Source organism: Toxorhynchites rutilus, chromosome 2, assembly GCF_029784135.1.
Source record: "Toxorhynchites rutilus septentrionalis strain SRP chromosome 2, ASM2978413v1, whole genome shotgun sequence".
Taxonomy (NCBI): domain Eukaryota; kingdom Metazoa; phylum Arthropoda; class Insecta; order Diptera; family Culicidae; genus Toxorhynchites; species Toxorhynchites rutilus.
In genome coordinates, this window is record NC_073745.1 from 305607835 (window position 1) to 305627121 (window position 19287).

The 19287-nt window shown below is 40.5% G+C and overlaps 1 protein-coding gene across 3 annotated transcripts in view; it reads left to right on the forward strand.

Annotated features, from left to right (window-relative positions):
- The window catches only part of LOC129770842 (uncharacterized), a 42333-nt gene extending 32239 nt beyond the window's left edge, over positions 1-10094 (forward strand). Inside the window, exons 8-11 of one of the 3 annotated variants that reach the window (XM_055773953.1) lie at positions 2517-3516; positions 3580-3784; positions 3840-3995; positions 8086-10094. In XM_055773953.1, coding sequence (XP_055629928.1) covers positions 2517-3516; positions 3580-3784; positions 3840-3995; positions 8086-9135 — 2411 coding nt within the window. In that variant the 3' untranslated portion in view covers positions 9136-10094. Of the gene's footprint in view, positions 1-2516; positions 3517-3579; positions 3785-3839; positions 3996-7601; positions 8016-8085 lie in introns of those variants that run through there. The other 2 variants (XM_055773954.1, XM_055773955.1) reach the window with 2 other exon arrangements.
- Positions 10095-19287: the final 9193 nt, after the last annotated feature.

Below are 19287 nucleotides of genomic sequence, written 5' to 3' on the forward strand. Positions count from 1 at the left end.
GCGTGGGGAAATCGACATTGCAAGTACATGAAAGTCGGGGGAATTTTCGTTCCGACTTGGCACTGTAAATTCATGCAAGTCAGTGGCATTTTTGTTCCGACTGAAATGTGTTTGCTTAACACAGACTTCTAAACCAAAATGTCTGGGAAAATCGGCTCTGCAAATAAATGCAAGCTTCGAGTACTTTTGTACTCGCTTGCCTTTGAGCAAACTAGAATATGTTTCCTTAACACGGTCTCCTAAACTTAGGAACCTTGGAAAATCGTGCAGACACTAGAGACGAATGAACTTTAATAAGGAATATTAAAAGCGTTTCTCGGCGACCTTCTCAGGTTGCCAAAAATTTTGAGGTCCGACTGAAATGTGTTTCCCTAACACAGAGTTCAAATCCATGTAGCGTGGGGAAATCGACATTGCAAGTACATGAAAGTCGGGGGAATTTTCGTTCCGACTTGGCACTGTAAATTCATGCAAGTCAGTGGCATTTTTGTTCCGACTGAAATGTGTTTGCTTAACACAGACTTCTAAACCAAAATGTCTGGGAAAATCGGCTCTGCAAATAAATGCAAGCTTCGAGTACTTTTGTACTCGCTTGCCTTTGAGCAAACTAGAATATGTTTCCTTAACACGGTCTCCTAAACTTAGGAACCTTGGAAAATCGTGCAGACACTAGAGACGAATGAACTTTAATAAGGAATATTAAAAGCGTTTCTCGGCGACCTTCTCAGGTTGCCAAAAATTTTGAAAGAGTTTTCTCAGTGACCTTGTCAGGTCAGGAACAATACCTATGCACTACGCACGATGAATCACATCACTCACCACAGTGAATCCTGATTTTTATCCTCCCCTACAGACAGCTATCTCTTCCTTGATAAACGCTATAGAGGTGACCCTTCTGGCCTTCGGGCGGCGAATATCAATACTAACATTCCTTCTCTTCCCCTGGTAACTGTAAGGACATGGCCGGCGTCGTAATTGACTTTTTAAAGCTCGAGTCACCGAAACTTGCACAATGAGAATGAATTGCTTCTCCTAAGCGTCATTCAGTGTGTTCTTTGTGCAATTTCGCTGATTCAGGTCAATCACGGAGAGCAACTACGAAGTGTACAGTCTACCCAAGCTCAAGCTTCAGTTCTTTATTACATTAAAGTTCAGTAAATTTACATTTAAAAATGAAGTGTTCGGAATTTGAGACAAAACGATACAACGTGAAACGCAAACAACGATTATTCATAGCGGGAGAAAAAATCGCTTGCAATATCCTGCTGCTAGTGACGATGTTCACATTTTCGATAATAGTTTTCAATTTGGTGACTTATTCCACCACTTTTCCATTTGAACTGTTTTTTCATCGTTCTGCAACATTTCTTCAGTTTGCCTTTGATCCCTTGAAATCCGGACAATTTGGAGGATTGAATGGATACAATTAAATCTTTGTCTTGTCTCCACAACTACAGATCCCTTGCCAAATCATCTACTTACGGGCATCCTTCAAAAAGGATTGTACGTTATTTCTATGCTGAGAAATGTCCAAATTATAGCTGAAACAGGCTTTAGCTCATGTATCTTGGCAATCTCGGTTGTTTTTTTAAGTCCCTGGAGTGTGGCTGATTCTCTACGTTTCTCTACGTAAACCTTGCTGAATGTCGCTATCCAAAATGTTGCTGAAATTCCAGATGAAGCGACTGCCAGTGCAGTATTATTTGTTGAACCTATGGTTGCCAACTGAGTAAAATGAAAAACGGTTTTGCTCGTGCCATTACGGGGGTAGTACACTATAAACATAAAAAAAAGTATGTGAATAGCCGAAACCGGTTGTTGAACGCTTGCAGCCAAAACCTTGTAAACTGGTGGGGTTCTTCTAGTGGACCGATTTCAACCAATGATTTTTTACGTAATTTTGGATATATTTCCTGCTATCGTAGGAAGTTTTTCTTTCTCCAAATATTGAATTTTGACGAAATGGCGTCATTTTTTTTTGTAAAAAAATTGCTTTTTTGCCCCAAAAGTCGAGACAAAACTATTCACCAAAATCGGATGAACCGTTCCGGAGGTAGAAAAACGCTGAATTTTAGATCCGCGCAAATACAAGGCCACTAATTGGCTTGTAACTTGGGGACGGAGCATCGGACAAACCTGGGACAAAAACTACAGTAAAGAAGACATCCTAGAGAACATTTTAGGTCAGACATTCTCTTTTTAATTTTTTTTAGGTTTCCATAGTGTACTACCCCTTAAGGAAATACGAACCACTACTTTGGTTCAAAATGAAGTGCATAGTTCTAACGAAAGCTATGCTTATTTCGGAACAAATTTCATACCTCATCTAATTGATTATGTTTATTAAAAACGAGTTTAGAACCCGCACTGAATTTACATAACACTAACAAATCTTCAATAACCACGAAAAGCACCAGACATTTCAACACACCGATTGGAGCTACTTGCCCTGTTGCATCCATTGATCATTCCAAAAAACCCCTCCCACATGAAGTCATCTGCATTATTTTTTTTAGATTCCGAGTCAACCGAGGAAAACACGCCCTCCACATCGGATTCCGGTTTTGGCGAGCAGTCCCTATCGAAATGTAGCACCATTTCAGCATCGTCCTCCACCGTAACCTTGGTCGAAACGGAGATATCAACGCCATCATTGCAAACCCTAGCAGATACTTCTAACGCCATGACCGACACCACTGGAGAACCACTACTGGCCAGTAACACTGACTCCAGCACCATCACAGTCACGGATGAGGTGCTTCCACCGCCGAAAGTATTCACCGAGCAGTTGATCCCCGATCTGCTCCCCGTGGTTACGGAAAGTGGCCTGGCGTTGCGGCACGTTCGCAGCGCCTCGAATCTAAGCACTGGCAGCAGCATGGTTACCAACGCGAGCACAATCGTGCATGTTAACACGAAAAAGGCACCGCTGGTAACGGCCAAAGTGAACACCGGAAGAAAATCTTCTTCCTCGTTTAAGAATGTTATGAACAAACCACATCTGATAGCTACCACGCCGAACACGCTGAAAATGAAAGATTTCGGTATACCCCAACAACAGCAACCGCAGCAGTCCCAGCAAATGCAGTCACAACTGAACCAATCTTCCCTCGGGAAGGGTGGTTCAATTGGTGGCAAGAAGTCATCGGCATTGCACCACAAACGCGGAGAGAGTAAAATACGTCCCCAGACGCCGCAAATGTACAGTCACTTCCGGTCCCATCGGAACGAGTATCTCAATCCCGCTAGCCAAAAGAACATCAATATCAGCCTGGATTATCTGGCCCAGCTGGACGAGAAAAATGATAAGGTGATATACGAGGAGAAGAGTAACATGTTCCTTTACATCGATCTGCACGGTCACGCTTCCAAGAAGGGGGTTTTCATGTACGGCAACCACCTGCCCAGTACGATCGAGGCCGTAGAGTGTATGCTGCTGCCGCGGTTGATGAGCCTCAATTCTCAGCACTTCCACTACGATGCGTGCAATTTTAGTGAGCGGAATATGTACTACAAGTGAGTTATGCGTGTGTGTCATTTCAGACCGGTTTCATATCTCTTGCTCATTCCATTTTCCAGGGGCAAACGGGATGGTCTATCAAAGGAGGGCTCTGGCCGGGTTGCCATTTACAAGTGCACAGGGCTAATCAAAAGCTACACGCTGGAATGCAATTATAACACGGGTAAAAGTGTCAATATATTGCCCCTCAGGGGAAAGGAACTTGCCACTGCCAAAGTTCAATCGCCGGTGCCCCCAAAGTATACACCGGCTGTTTTTGAAGAGGTAAGCATACATTATAATGTATGCATTGCATAATCTGTTCCCATTTGCCTAAAAGGTCGGCCGAGCACTCGGTCCATCGATACTGGATTTGACCAACTCTAATCCGCAATCGAGATTGCAAAATTCCGACTTCCGGACGCTGCAGGGACTGCGAAATATGCTACGCATCGAAGTCGAACGTGGCTCGTCGAAGGCTCGTATCACCAACAAGGTAATGTGTTGCCCCCGGAGTGCACTTTGCTATGCTGCCTGATAAGAGTGTGATTTGTAACACAAAAAAATGTTGGCTAAAAATTGTTGGTGTGGCTAATAATGCTTACTGCTTGTTTTGTATTCATGTTTGTTGTTATTTTATTTATTGGGTTTTGTTGTTGTTATCTTTTACGCTTCATCTAATATTGTTCATGCTTTTCATGGATTTATAAACCAAGTTCAACCAAAACCTACGAACCCGTAATCAATGGACCAATTTATATAACTTACATTATCAACCCATTAACGATCAGGCCGTAAAAATATTTTTTTTAACGAAGGTCATTGGCGTAATTTTGATTATAGACGCTAAAGAAACCCCAATGTTCAAGAATTATATTTTTCCCACTTTCCATTTTCCGGGAAATGAAAATCGAACATTGGCCAAAACCCGCACTTTTTTCTGCAAGTATAAGCATACTGCGAACTAAAGTCGCTTCAATTAGCTTATGTGCAGCATAATTTTACATTCAATGACGAACAAGGACAGGGAAATGAATGTCTCTAAGTATAAACCTGGATTAATTTACCTATAATGAGGTATGACCTTTCTTATTTCATGTAGTTTTAACTTATTATCGGCAGGCTTTTTTCATTCAAACGAAAGCTATTGCTGTTATTTTTACTGATGGCGGTGGAGATATAGCTATGGTGAAGAATTATTTCGTGCTGATTATTTATTTCCCGAAAAATTGAACATTTTCGGAAACCTGCTAAGTACAAATACTGCGAAAAACCAATGGCATTGAGGGTGGTCATTATACAGTTGAATAGAATAAAAACTATATTTTTGTGTTTTTGATTTTTTTATTATTCTTCATAACCCAATTTATATTTAAGTGTATATTCTATCAAATTCCGTTTAAAAAAATCCTATTCAAATTGAACGAGAAAAGTGTCACCCACTTCTGGGTGACGGGGCGATCAAGGTGTTATAAGGTGATTGCTCATCGTAATTGCATGGGAATTACGAAATCCATCTGCGTAGTCTCCACACATTCAGATAATATAAGTATATATATTATACTTGAATTAACGTTGTTGAATAATAATAATTGTCTGCAAAAGAATTTCTCAATCAAGCTTTGCGAATTTCTGATGAGTTCCACAAAGCAGTCTGTATGTATGGAATTATCATGAAGGAGTACATCTCGGAATTTTAACTTTTAATCGGTTTGAACAGTTCAAAATATATTGGTCCGTATCCATCACATTCTTTTGAATAGACTCAACTTCGGTTGAGAGATCTAGGGGACCAGTTTTTCGGATATTGTGATCTTTTTCCTCATTCTTATTGATACACCCCAGTTAAATAAAAAAGGTTCACAACTCTGTACCGTGCGCGCAGTATTTTTATTTTTATATTGTTATGTTTTTATTCTAAAATCGGACACTTCGGTATACCTGATATTTATAAAAATCTAGTCAATCGTATATTTTTTATTTGAAAGGGCTGATTTATCGTTTTCCCACATTTACTACAAACGAGAGCAGAATTTAGAATAGATCTAGACTAGACTAGCCATTCCATGCTAAACCGATATAGTGGTTCTCAGATTCTCGCGAAAAGTGGTAAGTTTGTTCTTTATCGCTAAATATTAGACCCGTATTTATCTATTTTTTATTAGGGTGTCCATTTTTATTTTAGGGTTGTTTAGGTTGATTTTTCAATGTTTTCCCATTTTTTCACTGACCTTTTTTTTTAAATTCATAACTTTTAAACAACTGAACCCATTCAGACAATCGATATATCAAATTAAGGATAATGAACTAGTCTTCACTAAAAAACACGAATGAATAGGATTTGGTTTTTGTAATTTTTGATTGTATTTGTTTTTTATAGTTTTCATGGTCTCGGGACCAAGGGCGCTATATTTTTTTATATCGTAGCCCAGAAACGAAAAAAAACACCTCTCTGGTATTCGGATATGTTATGTGAAAAAAACTCAGCTTTCAAGAAAAAATATAAAAATATATGGCGCCCTAGGTCCCGAAACCATGTAAACTATAAAAAACAGTTCCAATCAATAATTACGAAAATAAAATCCAAATTTTTTTTTTAATTTGTAGTATTTTTTTAAACAAGGCTAGCTCATTGACTTTAATTTGATATGTCGATCATCTGAATTGGTGCAGTAGTTCAAAAGTTATGAATTTATGCGGTGGAAAAAGATGGGTAAAAATTGATTTTTCGGACCATCGGTTAATTTTGAAAAATCATAACTCAAGAACAAAAAATAACGCCTCTCTGATTTTTGGACATGTTATGTAAAAAAAACCCTCAACTTTCGAGAAAAAAATATAAAAAATATGGTGCCCTTGGTCCCGAGACCATTAAAAAACAAATACAATCAAAAATTGAGAAAACCAAAACCAATTTCTTCGCAAGTATCATATTTTTTCAGAGAACATAACTAGCTAGCTCATTATCTTCAATTTGATATATCGATTGTTTGAATCGATGCAGTAGTTCAAAAGATATAAATTTAAAAAAAAGGGGAAAAAGTTGATTTTTCGGACAACCCTAAAATCTAAATGGGTACCCTAATAAAAAAATACGGGTCTAATATTTACGATAAAAAACAAAACAACCATTTTTCGCAAAAAGCTAAGAACCACCATATCGGTTTGACATGGAATGGCTGTATATTAAATGCTATTATACTTAAAAATCGTTAGTGACTTTTTTAAAGAATCCATCAAATAGATATATAACCTTGAAGTGAAAATAAAGCAGAATAATTCGATAGATATGTCAACCAAGCATTAGGTTTAGGGAAAGAGCTCGAAAGTTTTCTTTCACTATGTTTTTCAACCAACAACAAGGTTAAAACCTCGACGCTTAACATGTGTTCATATTTGATTTATATTTACATGGTTAGCACAAAATCTTTCTCGAGTCCGTGATAATCTTTTGCTTCTCATTCGTGTACCTATGATTTATTCCGTGAATTCACATATTATTTACTAAAAACTTTGATTTGATTTTGAAAAACAAATATGAGTGAATTGTGTACATCGCTATCGTACGAGAAATCACAGATGAACACGTTTCGCCGCTACCTTGGCAAATGTTCGTTACATTTCAAGAATGTTGGAGGATTTTATTTCATCATCATTCGCTTAGCTATAACTGAAATGACGTGGATCATCATACAATTATCTTTTAACATAGTATCGTGGAGTGAAATCCATTCTAGCATGGCCTTTATATAACTTCTATTGTTATTTGAATTTGCTATGTTAACCTACAACCGCTACAAGTACCTTTTTTTCGCAGTTACAAATAGATTACACTTACAGCCAGAAAACATAGAAACAAACACTGTTAGAGAAAAAACAAACAAACAGCAAACAACTGAAGCTCAATATTTTCAAAATACGCCACAAGCACATTGAAGTTGAAGATGAACTCGTTGGAGACTTGCTTGTCGTTTGTGTTCCCAAGGATGTCAGTTTGTTTCATTGATAATCAATCAATTTCACCAAATCATACTTTTCCATTCGCTGTTCTTCAGATCTTTATTACTGTTGCTCATTATGTAATCTTGTTTTTTTTTCGTAGTACGGTGATATAGTATCATACGAATGGCTCGAAATTAAACTATGTCGGTAGAATCGGCCAAACCAACGAGCGCCCCTTGTAGTAGAATGACTTAACGAATGATTTGAAATGTGTCGAAAAGTTCTCTCTTTGTAAATACAGCATATCGCATTGTATTCAACGGCTCCCCAGTTTGTAGAAAAAAAACGAAAAAAAAAGTATTAAAATAAAGACAAGTGTGTTCGATCCTTTGTTTCTTGCTTATTTACTCTGTCTCTCTTATCCTAAGTTTCTGACTACCCCTTCTCTCGCTATCCTATATTTTCTGAAATCCGCTTTACCATTTTCTGTTCAATCTGATTAATTCCCTAACTTTGTAACTTGGTTATGGTCCTGGTCTTTTCTCAGGTTGTTTTGTTGTTGTTGTCGAAAACACACAAGCTACGATCATTTTAAAAAAGCGACGGCTCGCATTTGTTTCTTCTCTTGCACGGTTTCGTTGTAGATTCCAAAGCCACACTCGAAACGAATCAGCAATCAATCGTCTAGCTCGTTGGAGATTGCCAAAGAGAACGCCCTCCAGTGGGAGAACATCGGTGGTCCACCGACCGGAACGGTGCCAGGAGGAGCGTGCAGCCCCACCGGCGGTAACGGGAACGGGAAGGGTGGTAACGGCGCCGAACCACTGGGTGGAAATGGCCATTCTTCAGGCTGCTGTTCATCCACGTCCGGCGGCGGACGACAGTTTTTGAAGGGTGGCTCGCTCAAGGCTCACGGCGGGAAAATTAACCGCAAAGGAAGCGTCGCCGGCGGGAAAGGGTTCGGCAAGAAGGATGCGGTGAAGAAGAGTAAGATCCTGTGCGAATCTGGAGTTGCTAGTGCGGTTGTAGCCAGTGGAAAAAAGCTGCAGGAGTTGATTCGCAGCAAGGATCAGCATCAAGTGCCTAGGAAGAAGATTAAAGTTTCCCCACCCCATCAGCAGCACGGCAGTAATGCAGTAGATAGTTTTGATCTGTGCTTCAAGAACACTATACCTGCCCCGGCAACACTGCCAACCTTTCTGGCCACACCGTCCACGCTCGCTGAACTTCCGCTGTTGAAAAAAGCGAAGGCAGAATCAAAACTACTCGAGGAATGTTTGGAATGTGACGACAGTCTGGACGCGATACCTTGCTGCTCGTACTCACTCCCCACGACAGCCGCTTCCAGTGCGGTGGCACTGACTAAACTTATATCAACCTACAGCCAGGCTAGCCCGGCCGTTGTAAACTGCGGTGAAATTATGGCATCATCGGCCAGTGCTGCTACCGTCGGTGGTACATCTAGCAGCTTGAGTGGTTCCGGTGGAGGGGCTTCCTCTGGGTCGGAAAAAGAAGTTGGGAAGATTGTTAAAATTAGCAAATTCAGCAAAGCCACCTCGGCGAAGCAGCAGTCCAAGTTGGGGAAATCTTCCAAGGCTAACGACGGCGGGAAGCTGCTGAAGAAGAAGCGTTCGCTCAAGACTGATTCGAATCTGAAGCGGAAGAAGACCAGGGTAAAACCAGCACTGACCTGAAGAATGGAGGGACAGCAATCGACGCAACTTGTGATTCAGTAAGGATTTATTTTTTATTATTAGGATGATTTTTATCTATGAAAAAATACTTAAATACTTCGATTTGTTGTGAAATATGTAGAAGGAGAAGAGAAGGAGCTTTTTGAGTATTGATTCGAATCGGTGCTGATAGGAATGCTATGTGCGTGGCAACTGAACGACTTCTTCAGCAGGTTCATGCCATTCACATTAACTCGTACTGCCATTTTAAGATTTTTTCTGAAATCATTCTACCGTGATGGATATAATTTGGTGAAATCGCCGTTCTAATAATTTACGCGGTCATCCGACGCGAATGTACTGCTGTCGGATTTCAGTTTACTCTGAAACTGATGAAGTACCTTGAACACAGACTAACGCTTCTAGGAAAACATCTCATTTATCATTTTTTTCTAATTTATTTATGTTTGTCAGGTACTTTCTCATATTCAGATTCATAATCAGTTGTTAACCAAAATTGCCGATATCGATACGTTTTTTAGCAAGTGTTAAGCCGTAGTGAGCGTTCACAAACACGCCCTCTAGTTGTTGTAGAAAGAAAAATAATATTCGAAGCAGAGTGATAAAATAGCGCTACCGACATATACAATTCACATCCATTTGTTAGATTGTTCCCGCCAGAACAAATCGAGTCATTTGGATAACGTGCACATGTGGCAGTAGTAGACAAAGTTAGGCAAAGTTTAAGACAAACGAAGGATTTTTGTTCGGCAGGAAAGCTGCGTAAGTGATTTGAGCTGTTTTGATTAGACGAATGAGCTAGGTAAGTGACGGCTAGATGGGTCTGCAAATATATAAAATAAATATTGATAGAAAACACTGCGCAAGAGCAGTTAAGTCTTCGTGCAAATGCAATAACAATAAAAGGATACAAAGCTGGTGATACTTGATGTAACCAGGCTCTAGCGAAACAAAGCTATGGTCGCGCTAAAACAGTATCCGAAATTTGCCCTTGCTTGCTGGCTTAGACCGCGTTGGACCGAAAAATCACCATCGTTTGGTGAAGAACTTCCTGCGACTGATATTCTCAACGATGAACATAAGAAGCTCTCCAACGTATCAAACTTTTAATTGCATGGATCCAGTTTGAAGCAAGCTCCTCAGAAAATTGTTCAATTACACCGAATAAAAAATCTGCAAAATAAGTATAACCGCTTGAACATTGACACTATCCAGAATTTATACATAATGTGTTAAAACGTCAAAACCACTTGATGTTTTCTGAGTTTCCAGAGACATGTATAGGGAATATTACAGCCATTCCATGCCAAACCAATATAGTGGTTCTCAAATTTTCGTCAAAAGTGGTAATTTTGTTCTCCATTACAAAACATTAGATCCGAAAAATCAATACGAGGGTTGTTCAAAGAATAAATTTCAGTGCCTCAGAAATCGCGGAAAAATAAAGTTAGGACAAAAAACAAGGTGATTTTCGTAATCTACGTTTTATTTTCTATTTTTCTACATAATCGTAACGTAACGTTCGAGGCATTTTTCTTAGCGTGGCACGAGTTTTCCTATTCCAAGCGCGAAGTGCGTAGCGTCCAATTTTTTGAAGTACAATGTAACTGCGTCACGAATTTCTTCAGTGTTATCGAATCGTTGACCGCCGAACGCCTGTTTCGCCTTCCATCAGCTCCCGGGAAGACCTTAGTTACCACTCCACGCTCCCAAGTATTCCGCTTATCTTCGTTTACAATAAACACCAAATCTCCTGGTACTATCTGTCGGTGTTCTGTAAACCACTTTGATCTCTTATTTATACTAGGTAAATATTCCCGCTGCCACCGGTACCATAGCCCGTCACTTAAGTATTGTGCTCGGTTGTATTCACTCCTCAACGCGTTCGCCACATCTACTGGAATTCTCTACGAGGGACACTGACTGGATGAGCGTCCCCGCAGGAAATGATTCGGCGTAATTGCTTCTGGGTCTTCCTTCGAGTTGGTTGATGCATACGTGAAGGGTCGAGAATTGATAAGATCTTCAGATTCGGTCAATGCTGTTTGCAAGATCTCGTCCGTCAACTTTCCCCCATCCGCATACACTTTCATGGCTTGTTCGACTGATCGCACCATTCGTTCCCATTCTCCTCATACTCCTACATATGCGGTGCAGACGGTGGATTAAAGTTCCATCGAGTGTGAGCACTTGTAAATGTATCGGCACAATCGACATTGATTTTGCGAATCTCCGATGCCAACTCTCTACTCGCTCCTACGAAATTCGTTCCGTTATCCAAGAAGATTTCGATAGGACAGCACTGCCAAACCTTCTGATCGCCATTTTACACAACTCCGTCGTCAGGATGTATGCCACCTCCAAATGTATTGCACGCCATACATGTAAATAATGTCACCCATCTTTTTTCATTTCGTCGTCCGATAGAAACTTTTAAAGGACCGAAGTAATCGATCCCGACGTAAGAAAATGGATCCATTCTAGCCGCCAACCGCTATTCTGGAAGAGGCGCCATGCGTGGCGTTGCAGGTTTTGTTTTTTGGATCTTACACCACTGACAGTTTTTCATAACCTTTCTGATAATCGATCGAAGACAAGGGATGTAAAACCGTTGACGAATTTCGTTGACGACTGTTTCCCTGCTTCCATGACCGCACAATCTGTGATAATACTCTACCAGTTTTGAAGTTACCACGTGATCTTTTGTGAGAATGATAGGATAGCGCGCATCGAATGTCGCATATTCTGCTCGCTCTGTCCTTCCTTCCATTCTGACAATTCCGAATTCATCTAAAAACGGTGATAGTTGATACAATTTAGCCGATCGTTCTAGTTGAATTACTTCTCTCTGTTCTTTGTTTTTCATAAGAACCTTAACAACGTCTGAGAATTCTTCACTCTGTGCAATGCGCCATGAACAATTTTCGGCCGCCAGGTATTCCTCCTGTCGTAGCGGTACTTCGACGGCAGGCTTTTGTATTCTACCGTTTACTCGTTTTGTGGAAGGCAATGCCTCAATAGGCATTCCTTTATTTCCCCCATTTCCTCCAATTCTTTCCGTGGTACGGATAGATACTGTAACGGCGCCACCTTTGCTTTTGCTTCAACGAACGCACAACGAATAACTTCTTCGTCAATTAACCGGAAGTAAGCCATGGGCCTCTTCACCTGCATCGACAAACACATGTAACTGAGTTGACTCGTACGCTTTCGCCCCTCCCAAGTAACATCGCGCTACTCTAACATCATTAACTAAAGTAAGCAAGTGTGTCCACTTTAACCACTTCTCATAGTGTTCCTCTCGAATTTTCTCATCCCAACTGATACCACTTCGCCAAATATCTTGCATCAGAATGCGTCCGTGGATTAACAGCGGAGCAAGAAATTGTTCAGGGTCGAACAACTTATAATGCATCTCAATGCAATCCTTTTGGTGAGCCATGCACTGTCCTGAATGAACGGTTGAAGGTCTTTTCGCATGTCTAACGAAAATACGAATACGTCTTCCACTGGCATCCATTTCACTCCCAAAACTCTAGTCGCTTCCGTACTTTTATCCACATCTAAAACCCTGGCATCCTCAGTCTGGCTTATACCAAGTCTACGCATAACCGTTATTAAATTACTCATCCAAATCCGAATTTCGAGGTCTCTCGTGAGCAGCAGTCAAATGCAGACGTGTTTGTCGATAGCTCCGTGTTAATTTCTATTTCGTTCGGAATGTCGGTTATGTGGTGAAAAATGTGCTGTTTCTCTTAATGTTAAAATGGTTTTATGGCAAGGTTTTTGCGGAAATGCCGTTCAACATTACTATTAACACCACAAACATTTGAAAATGTTAAGTCGTGTGGCTTCGTTTTATTTTCGGCGTCAGTCGGTTGGCTTCAGCTTCGCAAATGTTTTTCGGTCGGTTGAAATGTACATTATCCGCGATGTTCATCAAGAAGAAATAGTTATCGATTTGCTCGGACTCAAGTCGTTTTTGAATTACACCATATCTAGTGATAAAAATAGTTGCAAAAAGAAATATTTCGAGTGCATTATATCATCGAAACATCGCAGTTTCGAATGTCTACAATCAGTATCTCTACAATGTGAGAGAAGAGAGTTGGATTAGTGAGAATGGTGCTTCAGTGTTGCCTGCTAAAGTGTTTTCGTTCAGTGAAAGTGCGCAGAAAAGAGAAACATTGTAAAAAGCAGTGATGGATGCCGTTTTTCTCCCCATGATATGTTTTTTTCTCGCGCAAAAATATGCTTGCGACGCATAGAACATATTCTCCCCATGCTCATTATATATTGTATTGAGATTGAGAGATTGCTTTGTCTCATTTCATTTAATGTTTCATGTGTTCATGTTGTAATGTTATAATTGAGAAGAAGTAGAGAGTTTGGAGGTGGATTTATTCTCTAAGCTTAGAGGTTTGCACTATATTCAATCCGCATTATAGCGTTCTCTGAGCGGCTCTATGTGCTTATGTACCATGCAAGACATGAAATATTCAGAAAAGTTCAATGCTTGTTAGAATCAGTGTGATTAGTTCAAGGAGTTCATATTTTTAGTTTTCTATCGTCTGATATTTTTTCTGGATTGTTTTTTTTACTCCGGTGCATAAGATTCGCGAAAGAGTGCTACTTTGAAACCTATCTGAATTAGTTGTATTGAAATATCTATAACCTATAAATTGTGTGTTCGTGAAGAGGATTATATCTGATAAAATGAATTTGAATGTGAAATGTTAACCAATCAAAAAGTTTCAATGTGTCACCTGTTTCGAGTTATTTATTGTTTCGGGACACATGCATATGTGTTGATATATGATGTGTAAACTCCTGAGTGAGTGTTAAGCAGCATTGAGGAGAGTGTCCGTTACACAGGCCAAAAGTAAAAATGTTTTCATTCTCCTTTCTTTGTACCTCAAACACTTCATATACAATGTTTCTCGTTTATTAACGTAATTAATTAATAAAATACGCGCAATGAATAACGATATATATTTATGATCCAATATGTTTTACAGGAGTCTTATCGGTTACCTTATCAAGTTTCCCAAAGTTAACTCTACGCCGATTGAATTTGATAAAAGTACATACGATAAATGAAATGTTTTTAGAATCACATCACTTACCGCAGTGAATCCTGATTTTTCTTAACCATTCCCACTAACAACTATCCCTTCCATGATAAACGCTAGGGAACCACGCTATAGAGGCGACCCATCTGGCCTTCGGGCGGCGAATATCATACTAACATTCCTTCCCTTTCCCTGGTGACTGTAAGGTAAACTGACCAGACGTCCCGCGTTACGCGGGACAGTCCCGCATTTCAACAAAATGTCCCGCGTAAGATTACGTCCCGCGAAATGTCCCGCATTTGGCAAAAGAAACGAAATTGTCCCGCGATATCAATATATTTCCATATCACAATTTGATCATGTTGATTTTCTTAAATGGATGAACCTCAAAAAAACTTTTATTTGGCAGACTGTTCAAGAGTTGGTTTTATCGCACCGATAGTGGGTTTTTTGTTTAGAGAGTGTAAACTGGAAGCGACAGCAACAAAATTGGAAAATGATTTTTATAAAAGTCCCCTATTGATCCGCAGGGACCAACGTGAGCCAGACGAAGAGATCATCTTTGTACCCTCGATCAGGGCTTAACGTTTTAAATAAGCCGGAAGAACTAGTGTAAACTCGATAGGAAGAGGCAGGGTTGTTTGATGAAGTATCGTAAATGAAGCTCTGAGCGGTCTTACGGAAGTTGGGCGGAGCCTCAACCATGGCCGATGAAAAGATGTATGTCGGCGTGTTCTTTTACCTTTTCATGGCTCTGGTGGTCGACTGTCTCTCCATTTTGGCCATTCGCCCAAAAGTTTTCTATCGGTCGCAGCTGGGGAATGTTGGGAAGGTTGGCGGTCTTCGCGACAATGTTTATCTCCAGCCGATCCATCCTCCAGTGACCTTTGGCATAATGGGTTGATCCCAAGTTCGGCATAAAGACCGCATCACCTTCGCAATCCCCAGCAAGCACTTCGTACTATATATCTCCTCGTTCACCATATGACTCGAAAGAAGAGCGGCTTGGACATTCCCTTCACGCCTGTCAGAGAAGGACCTTCTTCGAGGACTTGATGTGGATGATATATTCGACATCATCGCTTACCTGAGAAACGTAAAGAACCCGGTCCCCTGCCATTCGTTGAACTCTAGCATCAAGTACGTCTCGTCTTTCATTATGAGCACGAATAGAAGTTTTTCACCAGCGAAAAAGAAGTTTTTCACTTTTTCCGCTGGAAAGAAGTATTTCACATGAATCACCTCAATCACCACAAGCTACTCCTTCTGGGTGAATGCCTGCTGCTCAAATACGGCCGGTCTCGTCTGACGCTTCCGCATAAAAATCTACATTTTGGCTAGATTCTACTTCACCATTTGGCCGGTTTCTTCGATCTCCCGGCTTAAGGAGCGGCAAGGTGATGATGTTGTAAATACCAGATCGGCTATATCTGGCGGACACAAAGTGCCACAGGATGTCCAACTCTTTCACTGTGGGGGTGGAGCTTGCAGTATGAAAAACTCATCAAGTTGCTTGACAGTGCTACATCTGCGAATCAACAGCCTTGAATCATTTTTGTTGTAGGTCTTATAAACGTAAGATTTAAGGAAATTTTGTTCCATAAAATTATCTTCCATCGCCATCCGAAATTGGTCTATTTTTTTTGAATACATACGCTAACACTAAAATCGATGAAGAATGAATTGGAATTTTCGAGCATTCCATTCGGTAATTTGAAGAAAATTGTAGAATTGCCAGGCTCTGATTGCTCTGATTGAGCGAGTCATTTTCAGGCGTAAACAAAATCTAAACCAAAAACCAAAAATCACAACTGAGTGCCGATACTTAGAAAAGAAATAATACAGATCAGTTTAGACTCGCTAAAGTATGGTTTATATTAACATAACGTATATGCATAACGTTTTGTTTTTTTGTGTCCCGCGTTAGACCTCTGACCATTTGGTCACTTTACTGTAAGGACGTGGCCGGCGTCGTTATTGATCATTCAAAGCTCGAATCACCGAAAATTGCACAACGCGAATGATTTGCTAGTCCCAAGCGTCATTCTGTGTGTTCTTTGTGCAATTTGGTTGGTTCAGGTCAATCACGGAGAGCAACTACGAATTGTACAGTCTACCCAAGCTCAAGCTCATCCAATTCCGAATTTCGAAGCCTCCTTTTTCGTGTAATTGCTTCACTTCACTGGCCCGTCGTATTGCTTCGTATCAACACTGTCGTAGTAGTCATCAACATAATGTTTATTGATTATAGCTTCTGCGGGCGTACTCTTGGGCATTTAAATTCTTGATGAACTGGGACGAACAAGGAGAACAATTAGCTCCGAAGATAACAACGTCCATTATATAAATCTGCGGTTCATCGGATGGGTTCGTACGAAAAAGTAATCGTTGAGCTTGTCGGTCTTCTGCCCGAACATTTCGCGGATATCACCGCCAAATGCTATCTTTCTTTCTCGGAAACTGTTGATAACCGCGGATAACGATGTCAACATATCTGGACCTTTCAAAAGTTCATCGTTCAGCGATAAACCGTTGACCTTCGCAGTGGCATCCCATACGAATCAAACCTTATCAGCTTTCTTAGGGTTTACAACAAAATTTAACGGTAAGTACCAAGTTTTTTCTGTTGGTGTTTCACGCAATTCTCGTTCCGTTATCTTTTGGGCATAGTCCTTTCGTATGTATTCTTTCAGCTGACTTTGCAACTTTTCACGTACTCCAGGGTTCATGTCCATTCTATTTTCCAAACTCCTTAGTTGCTTTACTGCCATTAAGTAGCTTTCTGGGAAAAATATTTCGTCCTCTCTCCAGAGCAATCCGGTCTCGAATCTCTTCCCGAGACGTTTGGTAGTCTTTTCTCTCGATTCCAGCCGAACTAATGGAGCCTCCACTGATTCCAGTTGGAAATGATCCCTCAGTAGAACATCAAACTGTCTATCTGAAGCGCTACATTCCTCACATATGCATCGATGATGTCCAACAAAATGAACCTGAATGACCAGTCCAGGGCATGGACCATATACTGTCCAGCCTAATCGACATTGAACGGCTATTGCTTCAATCAGATGAATCTTCATCAATGAGAGCTAATGTGTGTACATTTCTGGATCCATTGTACAGTATTACCGGCACCATCCTAAACAGGATTGTTTTCCCGGACTGTCGATGATTGTTGCATCGGCCCTCGATTCTAGACGGACCCGAAATAGGCATTCCATGCAATACAGAATTATGCTGTTCATTGCAGCTATTGATACCACAGACCAGTCTTGACCTGCATGGTTTTTCTCCGTGGTTGTAAAGGCACTGTGGGCACAAATTCAGCCGCCTCACAGTTTTCCATCGCTCTTCGAGACCCAATAATCGAAACTGTATACAGTTCCTTCCATAATGTCCAGACATCAAACAAATGGAACACTTCAAGTCAATTTTTGAATCAGGTTTGTTCGGAATTACTTCTTGCTTCTTCCTGGGTATTTCTTCGAATACCGACGATGACGATAAAGTTTTAGAGTTCAATTGGCAATTACAATCATGATTATTCCCATCAGTCGTGTGAATGAAACCCTTGGTTTTAGATTTTTCTTGCTTCTTGTGGACTATGGAATCTTCCAACACGATTCGCTCAAAATGCACCTCCAGGGCCCTCTCCACCAATTCCTCCATGAAGGCCCCAAACGTTTCCAAATCTACCACTCTTACTTGACGCTTGAACGTTGCGTAGATTGTCGGTAATTTCTGCACTAGGCTCTGCATCAGAATTGGATTTTTCAGATGATCCATAAGGGTGGGTTTAGACTAGTGATATATCCATGTGAAGAAATATGATGAGATTTATAGATATCACATCAACCGTTTACACTAGCGTGAACTTCTATAATGAATATATTCATATTTTCGGTGAATTTATTCACCTGAAGTAGAACTGCATCCAACTTTAGTGATTTCTCACCAGTGAGATTCACAAGCGTTTACATATGCTGAATTTATTCAAGTTATATATATATATATACCTCGAATAAGTGTATCATATGTGTATCATATTTATAGCTATAGATCTCCCTAGTGTAAACCCGCCATAAGTTTCGCCGCCTTCAGGTGTTCGGTGAATTTCTCAACAGTGCTACCGAATTCTTTTATCGTCTCGAAGTTCACCGAATTGGGACCAAGAAGTTGTCGTATGCGGTTAGCTAACATTGTTGATAAAATTTCTGGATTACCGAAGCGCTTCTTTAACTTCTCGATAATTATTGGTACATTTCCAGGTAACAGCAGGCGATGTCTGACCGCTTCCAGTGCCTTTCCTTTGAAGGCTTCCTGAAGTCGTACTAAATTTTCAGCGTTTGTGAACCCACATGGTAGATTAGCCTGTTCGTATGCGCTAATGAACAGCGGCCATTCTTGTGGATCCCCAGAAAAAGTGGGAAGATTTTTGGAATAAACCTGTCGAGACGCGATTTGCAGTGGTGACGGCCCACTCTGTATTTGAGTGGGGTGTTTCGTTTCACTTATCCTGTCAAAGTTTGTCCCAGTCTGTTTGCAATTGCCGTTTACAGATGTGAGATCGGAAGCCTCATCTTCGTCCGTCGAATTAGGAGAACAGCAATTGTCACTTTTCTTAGGGATTCGATTAATCGAACTCGTATTTTTCCCCAGAATTGTTGCTTTTTCTTCCCTGTTATCTTGCCGCGTGGAGTGTTCTTGTGGTTCTTTGAGGGCAAATTTCCGATTTTCTTCACGTTCCTTCGGGATTTTTGAATTCGAGTGTTTGTTTGCTTTCCCTAAACTCCAGGTTTTCACATTTTCTTGGTAATCGACTATGTTATCTCCAGGAACATCTTCCTCGTCAGGTTCCGACTCTTCTTCTAAAAGTTTCTGCAAAGCATGCTTTTTCTCTGCTTCTTTACGCTGCCTTTCGATTCGTTTCTTTTCTAATTCCAAGATCTTCCTTGCATTTTCCTCCTCAAGTTCTTTAATTCGGCTCATTTCCTCTAATCTCTAGTTCACGCATAGCTCTCACTTTTTTAGATTCCGTTGACATCACACTTCCGCTTTTACGTAAACCTCGGGGATTTTTAGG